Genomic DNA, 23160 nt, shown 5'->3' on the forward strand with positions numbered 1-23160 from the left:
TCCATAACTATACCATCATGGTGGGTCGCCAAATCAGCAGGAACAAGTGCAGAAGAAGAAGCAGCAAGTGGACAATAAGGGAGAAGAGATGGAGGGAAAATAAGAGTAGGAAGAGAAGTAGCAACCACCAGAGTCTCGATCTGCCTAAGTTCTCAGTAGGAAGCTCATTGAGGAGTGAAATCAGCCATCCTGAAAATGAAAAATGAAAATCGCTTTATTGTCACGAGTAGGCTTCAATGAAGTTACTGTGAAAAGCCCCCAGTCGCCACATTCCGGCACCTGTCCAGGAAGGCTGGTACGGGAATCGAACCATGCTGCTGGCCTGCTTGGTCTGCTCTAAAAGCCAGCGATTTAGCCCAGTGAGCTAAACCAGCTTCCTATTGTCCCATTCCCCAACAATCTCAAAAAGCTTACCATTCTCCTCAAAAAACATCATCCAGTTTCCTTCCTTCGCTACCAATTTATGGGTCTTTCTCTAAGTTTTCTACAAAGGGAAGCACACACCATCAAATCAAATTACAAAAGAATAATTCATGATGCTAAATATGTCAACATTAATTTGCAAGAAAAATCATGAATGACTCTGAAGCAAACCCTTACTACCTTGTTTTGCATGTTCCTTTCTTTACCCTCGAGTTCCTGGAAGGTGTTTCCCCAATGGCTACATACCAGAAGGTGGAAAGTTACTGTCCTGATAAAGAGAGCACTTCAGATGGAATTGGAAGATGACCTTGAGCAGCTCTGGGCTGAGGTGGATTGGTTGCACAATCTTGATTGGGCTGCTTGGTTGTGCAGCAATGGCGGAATATCTGAACAGGGGAGCAGCCATGTTCCAATCCTGAGAGAGGACAGCAAGTGCCTCTGCCATGGAACCAAGGAAACACCCCTGGAGCTTGGACCTCTTACAGTTCTACTGGGGAACAGTTCAGAAATGAATTTAAAACCAATAAAACACCCTTCGGGAGCAAGTTCTGATTTCTAAGTCTACATGCAGTCACATTGTTACATGACTAAACAAAAGAGCCAGTGTTCAGATGATTTTGTAATTGTTGCATCGTGAACTGTGGGACCTTGCTGCGCACTGCGTAGAGAGATTAGTCGTCCCGTGGGAAACTATAATTTCCCGTGTGCCCATGAAAAGGTTGTTGAAAAGTAGTCTGAATCATATTACTAATGCATGTAAGTATTGTAAATCAAACCACCTTTCAACACACTTTTCCCTGTCCTCATTAGAAAAGGCAGCTTCCCATTAGGTAATATAATGCTAGTGGCTCCAAAGGAATTAAAACTTAACCGAGTGTGTGTAATGAATGAGGTGTAACGTAGCTAAGGGCTAGATTTCAGAATTGGCTCAAATGTAGAACTTCTGTCTCTGTCTCTGTCTTTGATTCAGATTCCTCTGCAGGTTTGAACATGTCTAGGCTGAGAATACAGTGCTGTACTATCAGCTGTGCTATTACCAGATGAGATCCACTCCCGGATGGATGAAGAAGGTGCCATGGTGCTATTTGAAAAGTAGATGAATTCCCTTCCTTTCAGCAACAATATTTATCTCTTGACCAATCAAACACAAATGATCTGGTTAGCATTCCATTGTTTTTGTGGGATCTTGCTGTGTCAGAATTGGCTCTCACTTTTTCCTGCTTTGTAGTCGCGACTGTATTCCAAAAGTGCTTCATTAGCTTTGGGATGAACCAAATGATGTGAAAGGCTTCATATATGTGAAATCACTTTCTTTAACAATTGACCTGTCTGCTCCCAAGATATGCAAAGAATGATATGGGTTGCCTATCATGAACGCCTGGGGAGTTTTTCCAGTGTAAGTATTAAAACAAGCATCCAATAGAATTCCTACAGTGCAGGAGGAGGCCATTCGGCCCATCGAGTCTGCATCGACCCTCTGAGAGAACACCCGAGCTAGGTCCACTCTCCCGCCCTCTCCCCGTAACCCCATATCCCCACCTCGCCTGCACATCTTTGGACACTAAGGGGCAATTTAGCATGGCTAATCCACCTAGCCTGCACATCTTTGGACTGTGGGAGGAAACTAGAGCACCCGAAGGAAATCCACGCAGACACAGGGAGAACGTACAAACTCTACACAGGCAGTTACCCAAGGTCGGAATTGGACCCTGGTCCCTGGCGCTGTAAGGCAGCAGTGCTAGCCATTGTGCCATCGTGCCTCCCAATGTTATGCCAATAAATCATAACTTTTTGTGATTTTGGTGTTAACGTGCCATTTTGGCCGTAATTGCTGATTATTATAATATGAGCTTGATAAGCAGCCACCTTAGGTTTAGTACCCAAATGCAGAGTGAATGCAATCTTTGTGGAGCTGTGTAGGTCCAACTCCCCAGAGTCTGCTGGCTCATACCTCTACATTTCAGGATGGTTTGGGCACTGTATGAGATATGCACAGGTTTTCAGTTGTGACACTGGAGATTCAGTTGTGATGTTGGAGGTCCAGGTGGATAAGTCCAGAGAAGGAGGTACTCACAGCGGGGTAAGGATTCCACCTTTCCCTCCTTTCATTTGATTTATTATTGTCACAAATATTAGTATACGGTGAAAAGCATTATTTCTTGCGTGCTGTATAAACAATGCATACCGTACATAGGGAAGGAGAGACTGCAGAATATAATGTTACAGTTATAGCAAGGTGTAGAAAAAAGATCAACTTAAACGAGGTAGGTCCATTCAAAAGTCTGATGGCAGTAGGGAAGAAGCTGTTCTTGAGTCGGCTGGTACGTGACCTCAAACTTTGGTATCTTTTTCCTGATGGAAGAGAGTATGTCCAGGGTGCATGGGGTCCTTAATTATGCTGGCTGCCTTTCCAAGGCAGCGGGAATTATAGACAGAATCAATGGATGAGAGGCTAGTTTGCGTGATGGACAGGGCTACATTCACGATGTTTTGTAGTTTCCTGAGCTCTTGGGCAGAGCGGGGTCCATACCAAGCCATGATACAACCAGAAATAATGCTTTCTATGGTGCATCTGTAGAAGTTGGTGAGGGTCGTCGTAGCTGACATGCCAAATTTCCTTAGTCTTCTGAGAAAGTAGAGTCATTGGTGGGCTTTCTTAACTATAGTGTTGGCATGTGGAGACCAGGACAGGTTGTTGGTGATCTGGACACCTAAAAGCTTGAAGCTCTCGACCCTTTCTACTTTGTTCCCATTGATGTAGACAGGGGCATGTTCTCCACTACGCTTCCTGAAGTCGATGATAATCTCCTTCATTTTGTTGACATTGAGGGAGAGATTATTGTCGTCGCAGTTCACCAGATTCTCTATCTCATTCCTGTATCCCGTCTCGTCATTGTTTGAGATCCGACCCACTACTGAGGTGTCATCAGCAAATTTGAAAATTGAATTGGAGGGGAATTTGGCCACAGTCATAGGTGTATAAGGAGTATAGTAGGGGGCTGAGGACACAGCCTTGTGGGGCACTGGTGTTGAGGATGATCATGGAGGAGGTGTTGTTGCCTATCCTTACAGATTGTAGCCTGTGGGTTCAGGATCCAGTCGCAGAGGGAGGAGCCGAGGCCAAGGCCACGGAGTTAGGAGATGAGTTTCATAGGAATAATAGTGTTGAAGGCTGAGCTGTAGTCGATAAATAGGAGTCTGACATAGGTGTCTTTGTTATCTAGGTGTTCCAGGGCCATGGGGATGGCATCTGCTATGGACCTGTTGCAGCGGTAGGCAAACTGTAGTGGATCAAGGCAATCCGGGAGGCTGGAGTTGATTCATACCATGACTAACCTTTCGAAGCACTTCATGATGATGGATGTCAGAGCCACTGGACGATAGTCATAAAGGCATGCTGCTTGGCTTTTTTTTGGAACAGGGATGATGGTCGTCTTCTTGAAGCAGATAGGGACCTCAGATTGTTGTAAAGAGAGGTTGAAGATGTCTGCGAATACCCCCGCCAGCTGATCCACGCAAGACCTGAGTGCCCGTCCGGGTACCCCATTCGGGCCAGTGGCTTTCCGAGGGATGACCTTTGAGAAGGCTGCTCTGACGTCTGCAATGGTGATCTCAGACACAGGTTCATCCAAGACTTCTGGTGTGGAGGGCTTGCTCTCGCTGACCTCTTGTTCAAAGCGTAGAATGCGTTGAGCTCATCAGGGAGGGGTGCATTGGAGCCGGTAATTTTACATGCCTTCATCTTGGAACCCGTTATGTCTTGCAGACCTTGCCATAGTCGGTGGGTGTCCATGTGGCTAGCCTGGGACTCGAGGTTGGTCCGGTACTGTCTTTTGGTATCTTCGATGGATTTCCTTAGATCATATCTGGCTTTCTTGTATAGGTCAAGGTCACCTGACTTGAACGCCTCAGACCTAGACTTCAGCAAGCAGTGGATATCCCTGTTCATCCAGGGTTTCCGGTTGGGAAACACGAGGATTTATTTCTTTAGCACCTGTCTTCCCTGTCCCTCTCCCGTAGAGCAGCTTCTGCTGTTCTTCCCGGTCTCATGCCCTTCTCCCATTCCTCCTGCAGGCAAAAGACAATCTCAGCAGGATATCCATGGCCAAGTATTCCTCTTCTCCCAGTGAATCCTGTAAGCTGATCAGTATGGTTGCTTAGACACCTTTTACACAAGAGCAAAATCTGAAATGAAAACAAAAAAAACGCTAGAAATACTGAGCAGGTCAGGTAACATCTGGGGAGAGAAAAAGATTGAGGTGACCTTTAATTAGTAACGAGTTCGATGATACCAAAAAATTAGTCACTTCAGGAATTTTCATTTGTTTTTACCTCAGCACGTCAGCATTTTAAATATGCATGAAAACCTCAGCTGGCAGAATTTGCTAGAATGCCTGAAGCAGCAGAAGGTTTGAGGTGGGGCAGTTCTGACAAATGATCATCTCGACCTCAGATGCTAATCCTGCTTCTCTCCACAGATTCAGGTTGACTTCTTTTTAAGAACAGTAAGAAGTCTTACAACACCAGGTTAAAGTCCAACAGGTTTGATTCAAACACGAGCTTTCGGAGCACTGCTCCTTCCTCAGGTGAATGTTCTTTTTAAGAACAGTTCTTTGAAAATTTACAGTCCAAATGTTGATAGACTGTTGGGGAAGTTTTGACAAAATGTCCCCGAAAGTTGTCCAATATGTTTCAAAAGTCCTCTTCAATAGTTGAGCAGCGAGTAAGTAGAAAAATGTCACATGTTCAGTAGTCTGTGAAATTCTCTACAATGACCATCCCACTCTCAATCCTGCTGTCGTATTTCTATGGTTGGCCCATTACTTCCTGGCTCCCCAGCGTCGCATTTAGTGTGATCCCAGTGACGTGCTGGGGAATCTCGTCCCCGTTGTCTGAGCCTTTAAACACATCCTTTATGGCAGCAAGGGCCATAAAAAGGGAGGGGTTTTCACCTCTTTGCACCATAGTTACTCCTTGCCGATGCAGCCCGGAGCACTTCGCTACTCCTGTCACACCCAGTCTGAGGGAGGAAGGGTAGGCAAGAAAGGAGCTTTGGAATCCTAGTGTGGGTAAATCCATCGAGAGTAGCAATCCACCAGAGATTGCTACTCTGAGGAAGTTACGGGCCTATGTTTACTTAATACGAATTTACCAATCTCATATAGGACTGGTATACCAAATGTAGGTTTGGTTTATGTAGAGATGTAGTGCAGGATTGCTTAGCAGATAAATTTACTATAATGATTGAACAGCTATTGTTAACAGGACCACACAGCTACAAGTCCTAGTCAGTTTCTGAGGTGCAGGTAATCTGTCCACTTCTTTAAAAAATAAATCTCATCCCTTGACCAGCTCTTAGCTAGCTTTTCAACAGCCTAATTGGCCTCATTTGGAAGGAGAGTGGGATACCTATCACCCATTCCCCTGCCATGGTGATTATTACTGGGACCAGGATCGGCAGCTTGAAATTAACATGCTGCCTGGCGTCATTATTTTCCTGGTTTCCCTGGCTCCGTTCCAGCCTTCAGAAGACCCAGAAAACGTTCCGCCTCATCTCTTCCAGAAATTATTCCCTGGCGAGAGCCAGTCCCTCAGCATGAGTTTACCGTTGAATCCAAAACCATTCCTCAATGGCTTAACTGGCAAACCGGTGATGGTGAAGTTAAAGTGGGGAATGGAATACAAGGGCTACTTGGTGTCAGTTGATGGATATATGAACATGCAGTTGGCGAACACAGAAGAATATATTGATGGTGCTTTAGCGGGACACCTTGGCGAAGTCCTAATAAGGTGTAACAATGTTCTGTACATCAGAGGAGTTGAGGAAGAGGAAGAAGATGGAGAAATGAGAGAGTAACTTGCCTTTTATTTTGAAGAATGACCATGTGTACAATTTTTGAGTACTTTTTTTAATATTCAGCAATTCAAATATGCTGTATTTAGGTTTGCATTGACTAGGTTCAGGGGGTTTGTCCGGTGCTGCAAAGTGTACGTGACAAACTGTAATTTAATTGTAGGCACAACTGTTCCAGTTTGACTCTGCACATGTTCAAATGTGAATTCAGGTGTAAATTGAACCAATAAAAATTGTTTTCAATCTGAAAAAAAAAAAGGGGCAGCAGGGTAGCATGGTGGTTAGCATAAATGCTTCACAGCTCCAGGGTCCCAGGTTCGATTCCCGGCTGGGTCACTGTCTGTGTGGAGTCTGCACGTCCTCCCCCTGTGTGCGTGGGTTTCCTCCGGGTGCTCCGGTTTCCTCCCACAGTCCAAAGATGTGCGGGTTAGGTGGATTGGCCATGTTAAATTGCCCGTAGTGTCCTAAAAAAGAAGTAAGGTTAATTTGGTGGGGGGGGGGGGGGGGGTTGTTGGGTTACGGGTATAGGGTGGATACGTGGGTTTGAGTAGGGTGATCATGGCTCGGCACAACATCGAGTGCCGAAGGGCCTGTTCTGTGCTGTACTGTTCTATGTTCTATGTTCTATGTGTATGCAGCCATGATGTACCTTCCCTTTATGAGATGCAGCCTGTGGTATCATAAACAATTGACCCAGACATTTAAAAATTATTTCATAGGATATAAGTGTTGCTGGTCAGGCCTGCATTTGTTGATCATCCTTAATCGCCCTTCAGAAGGTGGTGGTGAGTCGCGTTCTTGGACTGCTGCAGTCCATCTAGCGTAGGTACAGCTGCTGTGTAGTTAGGGAGGGAGTTCCAGGATTTTGACCCAGCGACAGTGAAGGAACGGCGATGTATTTTCAAGTCAGGGTGGGAGTGACTTGGAGGGGAACCTGCAGGTGGCGGTGTTCCCATGTGTCCGCTGCCCCCTGTACTTCTAGGAGGTAGAGGTTGTGGACTTGGAAGGTAACATCAAAGGAACTTTGGTCCCCTATTGTTATAAAAATAACAAATAACTTGGTCAATGTTGGCAGTACACCTATAACGTTGAAAGTATATAATTAATGCTGTACCATAGGAAATCACCTGCTCGTTTTATTGTGCAAAGGTAAACTAAACTAAAAGGTAAACATCAGTCTATGACTAATTCAATTAATGAAATTGGTAGCTTCAGTTCTTTCTGTTAATCTTTCTGACTGCACTCTTAAAAACTAAAATTAATGAATCATATCCTGCTTAGTCGCCTCTTTATTCATCAACTTGAAAGGACTACGTGATATTTTGTTGCTCTCCAAATGCACTGCGATGAAATGCTACTTTTCTATTGACCGATTGTGTGGTGTTATGACTTCTGTGGAGGAACCGCAAAATAATCACATTTACTGAATAAGTCCCAAATGAAGAAATTGCCAAACGGTTTTCTTTTGACATGAATCAGATTAAACATGAATTAACAGACAGATAATACTTGCAACAGAAAGATACATTTCTCGCTCAATAATTGATACAACAAAGAAATGTCTTACACACACAAGCACCTGGATCATCCCCTGTAGACATGTGGCGCTACATAGCTGCACGGTTCCTCAATATTCCACCATCCATAACAGACTTTATCACCAAACGTGTGGACGACTGCGTGCCAAAGAAAGTAGTACGTACGTTCCCCAACAAGAAACCATGGCTCCACCGGGTGATTTACTCCCTGCTGAAGGCTAGGTCTGAGGTGTTCAAGTCAGGCGATCCTGACCTATACAAGAAATCCAGGTACGACCTCCGCAAAGTCATTAGGGATACAAAGAGACAAATCAGACCAAGCTGGAGTCACAGACTAGCGTTACAGACTCTCATCAGTTGTGGCAAGGCTGAAGCAACATAACAGGCTACAAAGCAAAGTGGAACAGAATCTCCAACAGCAGTGCACCTTTCCCCAATGAACTCAATACATTCTATGCTCAGTTCGAGCAGGAAACCATCAAACCGCTGTCGACTGCCCCAGCAGCCCCGGACACACCCACACCCACCATCACAGCTTCCAAAGTCAGATCGGCCTTCCTGAAAGTGAACCCTCGGAAGGCGATGGGCCCGGACGGGGTCCCTGGTCGTGCACTCGGATCCTGCGTGGGCCAGCTGGCAGAAGTGTTCGCGGACATCTTCAATCTCTCCCTACTCCATTCCGAGGTCCCCACCTGCCAAAGAAGAACCAGGCAACATGCCTCAATGACTATCGTCCGGTGGCCTTGACATCGATTGTAATGAAATGCTTCGAGAGGTTGGTCATGAGGCACATCAATCCAATACTCCCAGAATACCTAGATCCACTGCAATTCGCATTCCACCACAACCGGTCCACAGCAAACACCATCTCCCTGGCCCTACACTCATCCCTGGAACATCTTGACAACAAAGACTCCAACATCAGATTCCTATTTATTGACTACAGCTCTGCCTTCAACACCATAATCCCAGCCAAACTCATATCAAAGCTCCAAAACCTAGGATTAGGCTCCTCCTTCTATAACTGGATCCTTGACTTTCGGATCCATAGACCAGAATCAGTAAGAATAAACAACAACACCTCCCCCACAATTGTCCTCAGGACTGGGGCCCCGCAAGGCTGTGTACTTAGCCTCCTATTGTAATCCCTATACACACACGACGTGTGGCAAAATTTGGCTCCAACTCCATCTACATGTTTGCTGACCACATGACCGTAGTGGGTCGGATTTCAAACAACGATGAGTCAGAACACAGGAGGGAGGTAGAGAACCTAGTGGAGTGGTGTAACGACTGTCAAAATATGCACCCATGCACTTCATGAGGTAAAAGCAGGCAGTGACAGACACCCAGGTGAGCCAATCAATATACAGAACAGAACACGATCAATCACAAGACAGGACACCAAAGGGGGCTTCCACCTATAAAACACACCGAGGCATCAGCACTCTGCCTCTTTCCACTGGTGATAGCTGTAGTGACAGTCAGGGTGTACAAATCATTCAACACCTTCTACACGTGGATCAGAGCTAGCCTGGTCTAGATAGTTAACTGTAGTTTACTTAGAGTAATAGAGAGTCAACCCACAGGCAGCTGTGTGCTTCGTTACTGGAGTTCAATAAATCTCATATTGAACCAACGCCCACGTTTGGTGGATACTTGATCAGTTAATTGCATCGTGTGCAATCCGTGTTACCCCAGGGTGAACAACACAACGACAACAACAACCTCTCTCTCAATTCATAGAACATAGAACATAGAACAGTACAGCACAGAACAGGCCCTTCGGCCCTTGATGTTGTGCCGAGCAATGATCACCCTACTTAAACCCACGTAACCCGTATACCCGTAACCCAACAATCCCCCCATTAACCTTACACTACGGGCAATTTAGCATGGCCAATCCACCTAACCCGCACATCTTTGGACTGTGAGAGGAAACCGGAGCACCCGGAGGAAACCCACACACACACGGGGAGGACGTGCAGACTCCGCACAGACAGTGACCCAGCCGGGAATCGAACCTGGGACCCTGGAGCTGTGAAGCATTAATGCTAACCACCATGCTACCGTGAGGCCCCAATTCCAGCAAAACTAAAGAGCTGGTCATTGACTTCAGGAAACAAAACATGGTACGGAAGGGAGAAGTTTCCAAAACGAACAGAGAATGTCGACAGCATCATAAAACATTGAATGAAAAATGCCCATGATTGTCCCATTCAACCAGGGACTTAAGAATGGGGCCAGTATATTCAGCAGCTCCGTTACTTTTTTACAGCAAAGGAAATAATAGGGGAGGATAAACAAAAGGTATTCTGCCATCTGTTTGTGGGCCCCAGACCCATGATTGTCCCATTCAACCAGGGACTGAAGACTGGAACCAATATATTCAGCAGCTCTGTTCCTTTTTTACAGCAAAGGAAATAATAGGGGAGGATAAACAAAAGGTATTCTGCCATCTGTTTGTGGGCCCCAGACCTACAACCTCATCATGAGTTTGACGTCCCCAGACACTCCTGGCACAAAATTGTTCAACCACTTGGTGACGCTTGTGACCCCCGACCTCCATCATACCACAGAGATACAAATTTAATTCAGCTGTCAGGAACCCAGGAGAGACGATCTCCAGCTTTGTTGCCAGTCTCCACTCAGCATTGTGAGTTTGGCACAATGTTCTGTGACATGTGGTGCGACCGTTTAGTATCTATCTTCCATGGATGACAACGTTGCTACCTTTGAGGTGGAGGAGTCAGTTGAGGGATTAAGGCTGTCTCCGAGGCCCAGAAAATCCCCCGACAGATTGACATTGTGATGAAATGTTACGAATTCTCCCCCCTTGTGTTTCTCAACCTTTTTATTGATTTTAATAATTGTCCATAACCTGTTTTGTAAATATGTTGTTAAGAGAGGAGCAATCTGGTAATGTAGTCCAGTGTATCTTGCACAAATTTGCTGTTTCCAACACAATTGGTGATTTTAGGCTGAACACAGCGGTCTTTTACTCTGGCTGTCCGTAGACTCTGCTGGTTGCAGCCTTTACCATGCTCATTTAACCTCGGAACTGTTGGGATTCCATGATTTATAAAGGTCTTTATTGCATTTTTAAGTACTTCAATTGCTTTCCTCCAGGCCCGCTGTAGTCCCAACCCACCCTGGGGAAAGTAAGAAGAGAGCGGCTTCAGGTCCAGATTCTGACCCCATGTAATTTCCCCAGATTCTCCCACCCGGAACACCTCTCTCAGGTTGTCATTTCTGCCAACGTGGCATTGTCAAAAACACTGTGAAAAAAATTGTGTAACCATAGATTGTGTACTCAGGTTTGCAGCTGAGTTTGAACCCATCATTTTCTGTTTTAAAGCAGGAACCAGCTCAACCAATATGGTCCCTCAGAAACTCACAGATAACACTTCTTAATTAAAAAAACAAATAATCTTTATCATTGTCACAAGTAGGCTTACATTAACACTGCAATGAAGTTACTGTGAAAAGCCCCTAATCGTCACATTCCGGCGCCTGTTCGGGTACTGGAGGCAATACCAAAGCAGTTGTATGCACGCAACATGCAATTCACCTTAAAAATCACACTGGTTACCCAATCTTCTGGCTGTTAATCTGCATGGATAAAGATTTATTGCTAGGTTAAAAATTGCAACCAGCAACATCTAGTAGCACCTCCAGCCAGCTGTGTTATTTATGCTGTCAAGACTGACTGGGGAGTGAAACCTTCGTGAGCAGTGATGGGCAACCTAGGCCAGTGAGTGGGTCGTAGGAGTGGCCCTCCTTCACCTCAGTGGCCTGCAAGTTTGAAGTCAGTCTTGTTCACGAACCATGATGTCTTGAACAAGATTAACTACATTTGATACATGCTGACTAATTTAGAACTAGTTATAGAAAATTATTAATCACCTTTTTGTTATTTTTTCCAATTAAGGGGCAATTTAGCATGGCCATTCCGTCAAGCTTGCACATCTTTGGATTGTGGAGGTGAGACCCACACAGACACGGGGAGAAGATGCAAACTCCACATGGACAGTTACCCGGGTTTGTGATCGAACCCGGGTTCTCGATCCTGTGAGGCAGCAGTGCTAACCACTATGTCACTGTAACTCCCGCTTATTTATACATTAATGGAACTACCAACAGCTTCAAATGGTAAAAACAAAAGAAATGAGGGGTGGCACGGTGACACAGCGGTTAACACAGCAGTCTCACAGCACCAGGGATCCAGGTTCAATTCCTGCCTTAGGTGACTGTGTGGAGTTTGTACGTTCTCCCCGTGTCTGCCTGTGTTTCCCCTGGGTGCTCCGGTTTCCTCCCACAGTCCAAAGATGTGCAGGTTAGGTGGATTGACCGTGCTAAAATTGTCCCTTAGTATCCAAAGATGTGCCAGTTAGGTGGATTGGCCATGTTAAAATTGCCCCTTAGTGTCCAAAAGATGTGACGGTTAGGTGGGGTTATGGGGATAGGGAAGGGGAATGGGCCTAGGTGGGGTATTCTTTCAGAGTGTCGGTGCAGACTCGATGCGCCGAATGCCCTTCTTCTGCACTGTAGGGATTCTATGATTTACACTTTGGACACAGTCAATGTTGTGTGCAATCAGCTTGCCTCTGCTTTACATGGGAATCATGTCAGTTATACCGGTGGGGAAAAAAACTATGCAGATGGAAGTCAGCAGGATGTTGAAACCCTGCACGTGGACAACGGTCAACAAAATGTCTTGTTTGTTTAACTATTGAAATTAATCTGTGCAAACAGCGGCTGGTTTAGCACAGGGCTAAATTGCTGGCTTTGAAAGCAGACCAAGCAGGCCAGCAGCACGGTTCAATTCCTGTGCCAGCCTCCCTGAACAGGCGCCGGAACGTGGCGACTGGGGGCTTTTCACAGTAACTTCATTGAAGCCTACTTGTGACAATAAGTGATTTACATTTCATATGTGCACATCTCCTACCAAAGTGGCACATTTCTGACAATAGAATAGAAACATACGTTTCTCAGAATGATCAATTAAAATTTCAATGTTTTTTCTGTTGGAATTTATTTATAAATATATCTTAAAACCTAGTTCTAATCTATAATAAAGCAAGTTTTTCCAATGCCATGTACTTCCTCTGTAACACATATTCCCTGTTACATTTTAGCTGTTACACTTTGATGATTAGTCTCAAAGTAATCCGCAGACTCCGCACAGTGATCCAAGCGGGAATCGAAACTGGGACCCTGGCGCTGTGAAGCAACAGTGCTAACCACTGTGCTATCGTGCCAGTGGTATCATATGTTTTACTATATAATTTATCAGCAATTGTACATTGGAAAATTGCTTTATTTGACTTTTGATGATAGTGTAAAATGGACAACATCAAATCAGCCGTCTGCTTAATTTCCATTGACTTCAGTCAATTGGTTATTATTTCACGCTTTGACAATTCTTGGAATATTTCTCTACATTTAAAGGCCTGAAGCAAATCCAAGGATTGAATCTCCTGGACTTTGGAAACATGTGACAATTTTCAGCTCAGGAACCTGATTGGCTTGTGGGTGGGCTCAGCTGTGGCTTTTAGCAATACAGGTTATTGGTATAAAAAGGTCAGGTGCCAATCCCCACAATCTAACTTGTCCATCATTCTCCTGTGCAGTATGCCTCAGAACAACACACTGCTGCTCCATGTGGTATCTTTGTGTTCCTTATTTAGGATGGTTGGCGTAATGTTCCACAAAGACCACAGTATGACTTTTACTGAAACAATGCTTTGATTTTATTTACACCACTAAACTGGGTTTCGACACTTAGTCCTTTTAGAATACAGAATTGATCAATAACATCTAACTGCACTCACCTACTGCTAATCAGGGCAGCATGGTAGCACAGGTGGTGAGCACTGTTGCTTCACAGCGCCAGGGTCCCAGGTTCGATTCCCGCTTGGGTCACTGTCTGTGCAGAGTCTGCACTTTCTCCCTGTGTCTGTGTTGGTTTCCTCCGGGTGCTCCGGTTTCTTCCCACAAGTCCGGAAAGACATGCTGTTAGGTAATTTGGCCATTCTGAATTCCCCCTCTGTGTACCCGAACTGGTGCCGGAATGTGGCGACTAGGGGGTTTTCACAGTAACTTCATTGCAGTGTTAATGTAAGCCTACTTGTGACAATAAAGATTATGATTATATTATTTTACAATCTCACTAACTGGTATAAACTATAATCTAACCTTCTCACACTACCTGCTCTTATTACCTTCACTAACTGTCTCCTGCATACACTCCTCCCCAAAGTTCTAGCATCACTGCTTTATATAGTAGTATCTGGAGGTCTCTCTAGTGGCTAATCATGGTACTACATTAACTCTTGTAATACTGATACTTATGACAATACCACATCCCCCTTTCTTTGTGAAAGAAAATATTATTTACAGTGGTTGCGATATATTCTTTTAACTCTGACCTTGTGGTATTGCTATCTAAATAACGAGTAACTATCACTATCTTATTATCATACAAACAGTATTTTTAAAATGACAGTTACATCACTTAGATGAGAATAAGTTAAATTACAATCACAAGTTCAGTCTCTCTGGAGGTCACCTTCTTCTGGTAGAACATCTCAGTGGAATGTTCAAGGCGTTGGATTGCTCTGTCCCATCTTCTAGCTGTGTTAGTGTTAAACTTGGATCTGGTAAGGCAATGTCCTTGAATATGTTGTCATGTGGAACAACTTTTCACGTTGAGCTTGAACCTTGTGCTTGACACGAAGTAACGCTCGTCTGTTTCTCCTGAACAGCGATCCTTGTTCTGTCTGTACGAGGTAAGACCTAGGTGCTACCTGTTTTAGAACTTTGGCAAGATTTGACTAACCACCTTCTGGATTTTGAAGCCGCACAAAGACCCTTTCGTGAAAGCTCAGATAGAGGCTTGGTCTGTGTTTTGTAGCCCTCTTGTTGCTTCTTTTTTGACTTAGTGATTCTTTCACTGATCTACTTGTTATCGGTTTGTGGACTAACGATTTGTGATAAAGTGGTTTGTAGTCTTCTCCCCATCAACATTTGTGCAGGTGAGAGACCCGCCGATAACGGTGTTGCTCGGTACGCTAACAACGCTAATGACATATCTTAACCACCTTCACTCGCCTTGCGGAATAATCTCTTTATCATCCCTACTCCTCACTCTGCTTTCCTGTTAGACTGTGGATAATGTGGGCTAGACATCACATGGTTAAAATTATATTGCTCTGCAAACTGTGTCCACTCCCAACTTGAGGACCAATAAACCATTGTCAGAGACAATGGGGGCAGCACGGTAGCATGGTGGTTAGCATAAATGCTTCACAGCTCCAGGGTCCCAGGTTCGATTCCCGGCTGGGTCACTGTCTGTGTGGAGTCTGCACGTCCTCCCCGTGTGTGCGTGGGTTTCCTCCGGGTGCTCTGGTTTCCTCCCACAGTCCAAAGATGTGCGGGTTAGGTGGATTGGCCATGCTAAATTGCCCGTAGTGTCCTAAAAAGTAAGGTTTGGGGGGGGGGGGGGGGGGGGGGTTGTTGGGTTATGGGTATAGGGTGGATACGTGGGTTTGAGTAGGGTGATCATTGCTCGGCACAACATCGAGGGCCGAAGGGCCTGTTCTGTGCTGTACTGTTCTATGTTCTATGTTCTATGAGACAACGTTAAGAGGTATCCGATGGCGTGCAAAAATCGATTTTGTTGCCTTAATCACTGATCTGGCAGTTGAATCTTTTAACAACATCACCTCTGGAAAGTTGGAGTAATAGTCTATAACTGTTAAGTAGTCATGACCCTGGATATGAAAGAGATCCATGCCTACTTTGTTCCATGGACTGGTCACAATCTCCATCTGTTGCATGGTTTCTTTGCTCTGTACAGGTTGATGCATCTGATATGCTTGCACATACTGATCAATATCTCTGTTTATTCCCGGCCAATACACCGATTCTCTGGCTCACCTACAACACTTCCTGATGCCTTGATGACCCTCGTGAATCTGCTGCAGAATCTCCAGACGTAAACTTTGGGCAGCATGGTAACACAGTGGTTAGCACTGTTGCTTCACAGCTCCAGGGTCCCAGGCTCGATTCCCAGCTTGTGCCGTGTCTTCACGTTCTCCCTGTGTCTGCGTGGGTTTCCTCTGGGTGCTCTGGTTTCCTCCCACAAGTCCCAAAAGACAAGCTGTTAGGTAATTTGGACATTTTGAATTCTCCCTCTGTGTATCCGAACAGGCACCGGAATGTGGCAACTAGAGGATTTTCACAGTAACTTCATTGCAGTGTTAACTTGTGACAATAAAGATTATTATTATTATCACTATCCTGTCTCCTTTTAGCAGGACACCATCAATTGTACTCAGATCATCTCTTATGTCTTGAAAGGGTGATTTGCATCCAGCAGGCCATCCTTCTATAAGGTATTGTTTTACCTTCTGGAGCGTCAAATCCTTTTCAGTTTTGGCTTTTATTGTCTGTAGTTTGCGATCAGATACTGGTAGTATCTCAGAAATTAAACGAGCTTGCGACTCCACAATTCAGACTAACTCGGGTTCTGATGTTCCAGCAACAGTAGTTGCCCTGGATAGTGTATCCGCCACAATTAGTTCCTTGCCAGTAGTATCCACCAGGTCAAAGTCGTATCTCATGCGTTGCAACCGCAGGGACATCTCGTTCAGGTCCTTTCTGATGATGTTCACCAATGATGTGGTCCGGCTTGACAGTAAAATGAGGCAGACTGTATGTGTAGTTGTGGAACTTTGTAATGCGAATGACTAGGCCAAGGCACTCTTTCTCAATCTGTGTGTATCTCTGCTCTGTGGGAGTCATGGACCACGACACGTAGGCAATTCAGTGCCACCTTTTGTGGTCGTCCTTTGGTAGGAAAACTGTGCCAATGCCCTGCTTGCTGGCGTCAGTGGAGATCTTTATCTCTCTTTTGGGACCATAGAATACCAATAGAGTATCCTGCACTCTGCCTCATGACCGACGCCCCTTTGAATGTAACATTCTTCTTGATGAGGTTCCGAAGAGCTTGCGTCCGGCTTGCGAGATTAGGGATGAACTTTCCCATGAAGTTAACTACTCCAAACATCCACTCAGTCGCTTTTTTGTCTTCCGGTTTCGGCATAACCCCAATGGCCTTTAAATTGTCCGGGTCTGGTCGAACACCTTCTCTTGAGATGATGTCACCCAAAAACTTCAAACTGTGTATTCCGAACTGGCATTTGTCTCGATTAAGTATGAGACCCTAGCGTTGAACCTTATCAAACACGTGTCTGAGCCTGGTAATGTGCTGTTCTGGGTGCTGGACCAGATAATGATATCATCCACGTGACTCTCACACCTCGAATCCCCTCCATGACAGTCTCCATGGCTTGGTGGAATATTTCTGAGAACGAAATGATGCCAAACAGAAGGTGTTTAAAGCAGTATCGCCCAAGAGGTGTGTTAAGCATACAGAGCTTGCTACATGGACCATCCAGCTTGAGCTGCCAAAAGCTTTTGGATGCATCCAGCTTCCTGTATAGCGTCGCATCCACCATTTCCACCGCAATCTCTTCCCTCTTGGGGAGCTGTTACTGCTCTCTCATTATGTTGGCATTCAGGTCCTTCGGATCAGTGCATATCCGAAGGTCTCCATTGGTCTTTCATACACAGACCATTGAACTGACCCAGTCTGTCGGCTGCGTGAGCTTGGAGATTACATTCTGTTATTGCATGGGCTCAAGCTCAGCTTTAAGCCTCTCTCATAATGGAGCTGGTACTCGCTGTGGCACAAGGATTACTGGCTTGGCATCCTTCTTCAACTTCATCGAATAGATGAATGGTAAGGTGCCCATCCCTGAAAAAACATGATCATACTCATCCAAGAGTTGATCTATTTACCCCCTGTAGCACCTCCAGCACACTGCTAGCCGTGTAAATGCGCTTCACCAGGTTCAACTCCAGTCAATGAATATTTCTCACCGTTTACCACCTCAAAGTCAGTATTTTTCCATTCTTCATGATGAGACAGCATGACTGCTTTGTAGCTATTGTGTTACCTTTGTAATCTGTGAGCTTTCTGATTACTTGCTTTAAAGATTGAATATGATAATATTTGCGTGTGCTCCTGTGTCAATCTTGAATTTACCATTCATTTCAATACTCCTTTATTATCTTTGAGGGTGTGTTTATTGGTCTTTCCTCTCGATCCAATAAATTAATCTTAGCAATGGTTTCTATCATGAAGGTACCTGACAGTGAGTAAGGTGAGCAATCCTCCCCATCTTCCGTGATTTTTGGATTTTTTTCTCAACACTTTGCACACTTTGGATCCTTCTGCCATCCCAATGTTGCTGTTTAAATTTGGTTACTGGAACAGTTGGTTCTAAACGGCACTGTGCTGCAAAGTGATTCAGTCTACCACAATTGGAACAATGTTTCCCTCTCAACGGATATTTTATTTTACTCTGGGCATGTCCACAGTGGGTGCACATCTTCATGCATGTGATGTCACAAACAAAATGGCCACCGGTCATTGTACGCAGTTTACTGCGACACAGCATTAATGGTGTCTGCCACATTTATCGATTTTGTGCTCTTTCCCTTAGCCACAGATTTAGCACATTCACTTGATGCCTGCTCGCTGGCCTTACACATATTTATAGCATCTTCAATCGACAACACTGGTTTTCTCAACATATTTTCCACGCAGCCGTTCATAGTTTATTCTGAACACAACTTGGTCCCGCAGTATAGACTTGGAGGCTGAAGCAAAATTACAGGACTGCGCTCGGAGTTTGAGAGCTGTGACAAAGGAATCCACTGACTCTCCCCTAAGCAGTAGCCATTTTCGAAACATGCAGCGCTCATAAGTCCCATTCACCTGTTTTTTACAATGTGTGTCAAACCTTTGGAGCACCATGCTGTATTTATTTTTGTCCTCATGTGCACTGAATTCAAATGAATTGCAAAACTCCAATGCTTGTGGTCCAGCCAAATTTAGTAGAAGAGCTATCTTATAGATTTGATGCATTTTCTAGCACGGAGGCTGAAATAAAGACTTTGAACTGTTGCTTATAGAAAGCCCAGTTCTGGCATCGTTTACCTTGTGTCTTGAAGTGGTCAGGCTTCTTGAGACCTTCCATCTTATGATCAGTCTTTACTGTAGATTTCTTCTGAGTTGTAGCTTCTGGATTGCTTTCTTCAATCTCCAATGCTATTCTACACTAATCTAATTACTGTTTCTTACAAGGAATAGACTCCTGGTACCATGTATTGTTCTTTGTGTTGCTTATTTAGGATGGCTGGCGTAGTGTTCCACAAAGACCACAGTTATCGCTTTTACTCAAATAAAGCTATGATTTGATTTACACTACTAAAACTGGGATTCAACACTTAGTCCTTTTAGAATACAGAATCGATCAATAATATCTAACTGCACTCACCTATTGCTAATCTCACTAAATGGTATAAACTATAATCTAACCTTCTCACATTACCTGCTCTTATTACCTTCATTAGCTGTCTCCTGCATACACTCCTCCCCAAAGGTCTAGCATCACTGCTTTATTTGTAGTATCTGGAGCTCTCTCTAGTGGCTAATCATGGTACTACATTAACCCTTGTAATGCTGATAGGTATGATAATACTACATTCCACTCATAGCTCCCACTGCAGGCATCTCACATTCCCATCTGAGCAACCAACACACACACTCACCCTCAATCTGTTTTCAAACAAAGAACAAAGAATAGCACAGCACAGGAACAGGCCCTTTGGCCCTCCAAGCCTGCGTCGATCATGATACCTGTCTGAACTAAAGCTTCTGCCCTTCTTGGGTCCCAATCCCTCTATTCACATCCTGTTCATGTATTTGTCAAGATGCCTCTTCAACGTCGTTATCGTCCCTGCTTCCACCACATGCCCCAGCAGTGCGTTCCAAGCACTCACCATCCTCTGTGTAAAAAACATTTGCCTCGCACATCTCTAAACTTTCCCCCTCACACCTTGAATCTAAGTCCCCTAGAATTGGCTGTTCCACCCTGGGAAAATGCTTACGACTATCCACTCTGTCCATGCCACTGATAATTTTGTAAACTTCTATCAGGTCGTACCCTCAACCTCAGTCGTTCCAGTGAAAACAATCCGAGTTTATCCAACCTCTCCTCATAGCTAACACCCATTCCTCCCACACCCATGCCTTACAATCCTTGTACTTCCCTTTTCCCCACACTAGCTATTACAAACACTCAAAGCCTTCTCCTTTCTCCCCTTGCAGATGAAGAATGCAGACAATTTAGCGAAGGGCAGAGTCCCGAGCAGGTCTGATAGCCTCCCATGGACAGGCCTCTCTGACAATCCATTCCTGCCTGCTCCATTGGGAAAGGTCTTCCATAGGAATCTGGGGCTGCTTCTCTGCCTGATAAGAAGTGTTAAAACTAAACTTAATTGGCTTTTTAAATAACCTAAATAACTGACCTGACAGATCAAAGGGGCTTTCCTGTTTTCCCTCAATCCTGCCCACATACCAACCCAGGGAAGGTCAGGCTGATGTCAGTATCCTAGCCAGCTGTCAATTTCTTCCTGTGCTGGGATGTCTCTCCGGGCACTGGCCAAAACCGCACTCCCATTCCTCCCCCTGGCCAGATACACAATTAGCCCAGAGGTAGTTGCCATGGCACCAAATGAAGCAGCACTTCGGTCCAATCGAAATGTCCACCCCGGCCCTCATCTGCGAGAACCACAAGTTCACTCCCACAACAATGGACGCCTCCTTCAAAAGTTGGAGACAGGACTTAGGGGCATGTTCACGGACGGTAGTGTGGCGACCCTGGGGGAACTCACAAATATCTAGCTCCGGATAGGAAAAAAACCTGAGATATATTCAGGTCAAAAACTTCTTCCACAAAGAAACAATGATGCATCCCCAGATACCAGGACACTGACTAGTAGAAAGACTGCTGGACGTGGGTGTCCTAGCAGGGGAGGGGAACTGCGAACATGTATGGGAGACTGTTGGAGGTGGTACGCCCACCCCTGGACGAGACAAGGAAAAAATGGGAGGCGAGACAAGGCACAAAGATAGGGGGAGGACTTTGGATCGCAGCACTGTGCAGGGCGAACTTCACCTCCACATACACAGGGCTGAGCCTAATGCAGCTAAAGGTGGTGCACAGGGCGCACTTAGCAAGAACTTGAATGAGAAGGTTCTCACCAGAACTGGAGGACAAATGCGAATGGTGCCAGGGAGGCCCAGCCAACCACACCCATACATTCTGGTCCTGCCCCAGACTTGTTGGATACTGGACGACCTTCTTTGAGGCCATGTCCGGGTTATGGGGTGAGGGTGGAACCGTGCCCAAAAGTGGCAGTCATCGGGGTATCAGATCAGCCAGAGCTCTTCGTCAGGAGGGGGGCTGGTTCCCCAGCCTTTGCCTCCCCGATTGCCCACTGGAGACTCCTGCTTTACTGGTGATTGACAGCACCACCCAAGGTTGCAGACTGGCTGGCCAACCTGGCGGAATATCTCAAGGGGAGAAAATAAAATTTGCCATCTGTGGATTGGAGTAGGGCTTCCACAGTACATGGAAGCCGTTTACTAACTTGTTTCAAGACTAATTCATAGCCAGCAACCAAAAATGTAGTGGGGGGGGAAGGGGAGGGCAGATATGGGACTAGCCACGGAACTGAGAGGAGATAGATTGTTAGCGGGCAGGGGGGAAAGGTGGAGGGTGGGTGAACACGCACAAGTGAAACGCAAGGGACAAGCAGGAGGGACAAAAGTCACAGAAGACCGGCTCATCGGCCAGCTAAGGCCCAAACCAAATTGTACATAAGTGTCTGTAAATATGTGTCTTGGCCATGTTGGAGAATATCAAATGGGTCAGAAACATGTGCCTGTGAAAGGAGGGGGGGGGGGGGGGGGGGGGGGGGTCACGGCCAAAGCTGTTGTTGGGTTGCTTTTCTGTGGTGAGTAAACGCATTGGGTTAATAAATTGTTTTGTAAATTGTTGGATAAAAAATAGGAAAACTCAGTAAAAATAATGTCAAAAAAGAATTCTAATTGTTGTTATTGCTGCTGCCCTTAAATCATTCAGTTCGAAATCATTTGGACCTGTTTCAATTTTTTAAAATAGAAGTCATGTTAATGGTATAAACATTTCCAAAGTAGAAAATGATGAATTGCCTCAATTTCCATGTAAATCACCCCCTCAGGGGCCAAAGCTTTGGTTTTCCTCCTGCACCTTGGAGTGCAAACTCCCCAGGTGATTGTGGGGGGGGGGGGGGGGGGTGGCAGAACCTTCCCCCCTAATTGGGAGGAAACTCACAGGATATAAACGCCGACCTTGGAGCAGATTGGGGAGGGTGACCCTGTGGGATGAGGAGTAGTGTAATTATAGTATTGTTAGTAGAGTAAATAAACCTAGTTGTTATCCTGCCTACCTGGTGCCATATAAAATCCTTACAGTCAGCTATCACAGCAACAAACTCATGTTTCTTTAAACCTTGAGCACAATTGTCATGGGAATGTCAATTTAAGAAATGTTTGTCTTCTCAAGTGGCTGCAGTGATGTCAGTGTGTGGGTGGAGCTGGGCTCTGGCTCTGCTTTTTACTTTTGTTTTGAGCTGGAAGCTGTTTTTGGCTCTGAGTTTTAGTTTTGTTTTCAGTTGGGGAGCTGCATTCAAACCAAGGAGGTGTATTTTGTCTCTCTCTCTGCATGCTAAAGAATGTCTACAGATCACTTGATGATTTCAAAGTAATACCTGTTTCTGTAAGGATTGCAAACCTACTGTCTTTGTTAAAAAGGGTCTTTGACTTATGGATGTTGTTAGGAAAGTTACTAAGGGTTACCTATAGAGTGCTGTATCTTTTGGGGGGATTATCAGTGTTAGTAGTTGATAAGATGTTTACTGTGTGTTTATAAAATGTTAACTGGATTCATAGAATGAACATTGTTTTGTTTTAAAAATACTTTCGATCTCTGTTGCATCATACCTGTAAAGTGGGCCCTTGTGCTCCCCATAACCAAAATCTATTAAACGTTGTGGGTAGGGGGAATTCTATGATATACTTTGATGTTCTCCAAACCCTGGCCCACTATACAATCTCAGCTGTTTACACTGCAGTTCCAACAAAAGTTCACTGTGTCTCTTTCAACCCTGTCTGTCTATTGGCTTGATTTCCTGGGGGTGGGAAAGTGGCATTTTAGTGCTTTCCTCATTGGACAATGTGTGAGCCACCAGCTGCTGTCTAACTGCCCTGCCCTCTGCTTCCTTCTGACTGTCACAAAACAAGGGCCCAGCAACATCTGGCTTGATATCCCCAGCTCATTGGATTACACAAAACATAGAAACAGGTCATTCTTCTCAACCAGCTCT

At 45.1% G+C, this 23160-nt stretch overlaps 1 protein-coding gene across 1 annotated transcript; it reads left to right on the forward strand.

Moving 5' to 3' along the window:
- The first annotated feature begins 6004 nt into the window (after positions 1–6004).
- Positions 6005–6535, forward strand: LOC119963343 (small nuclear ribonucleoprotein F). Its single transcript, XM_038792346.1, has one exon. It carries the CDS (start codon positions 6020–6022, stop codon positions 6278–6280), a length of 261 nt encoding a protein of 86 aa, XP_038648274.1. The 5' UTR covers positions 6005–6019; the 3' UTR covers positions 6281–6535.
- Positions 6536–23160: the final 16625 nt, after the last annotated feature.

Source organism: Scyliorhinus canicula, chromosome 3 (assembly GCF_902713615.1).
Source record: "Scyliorhinus canicula chromosome 3, sScyCan1.1, whole genome shotgun sequence".
Taxonomy (NCBI): Eukaryota; Metazoa; Chordata; class Chondrichthyes; order Carcharhiniformes; family Scyliorhinidae; genus Scyliorhinus; species Scyliorhinus canicula.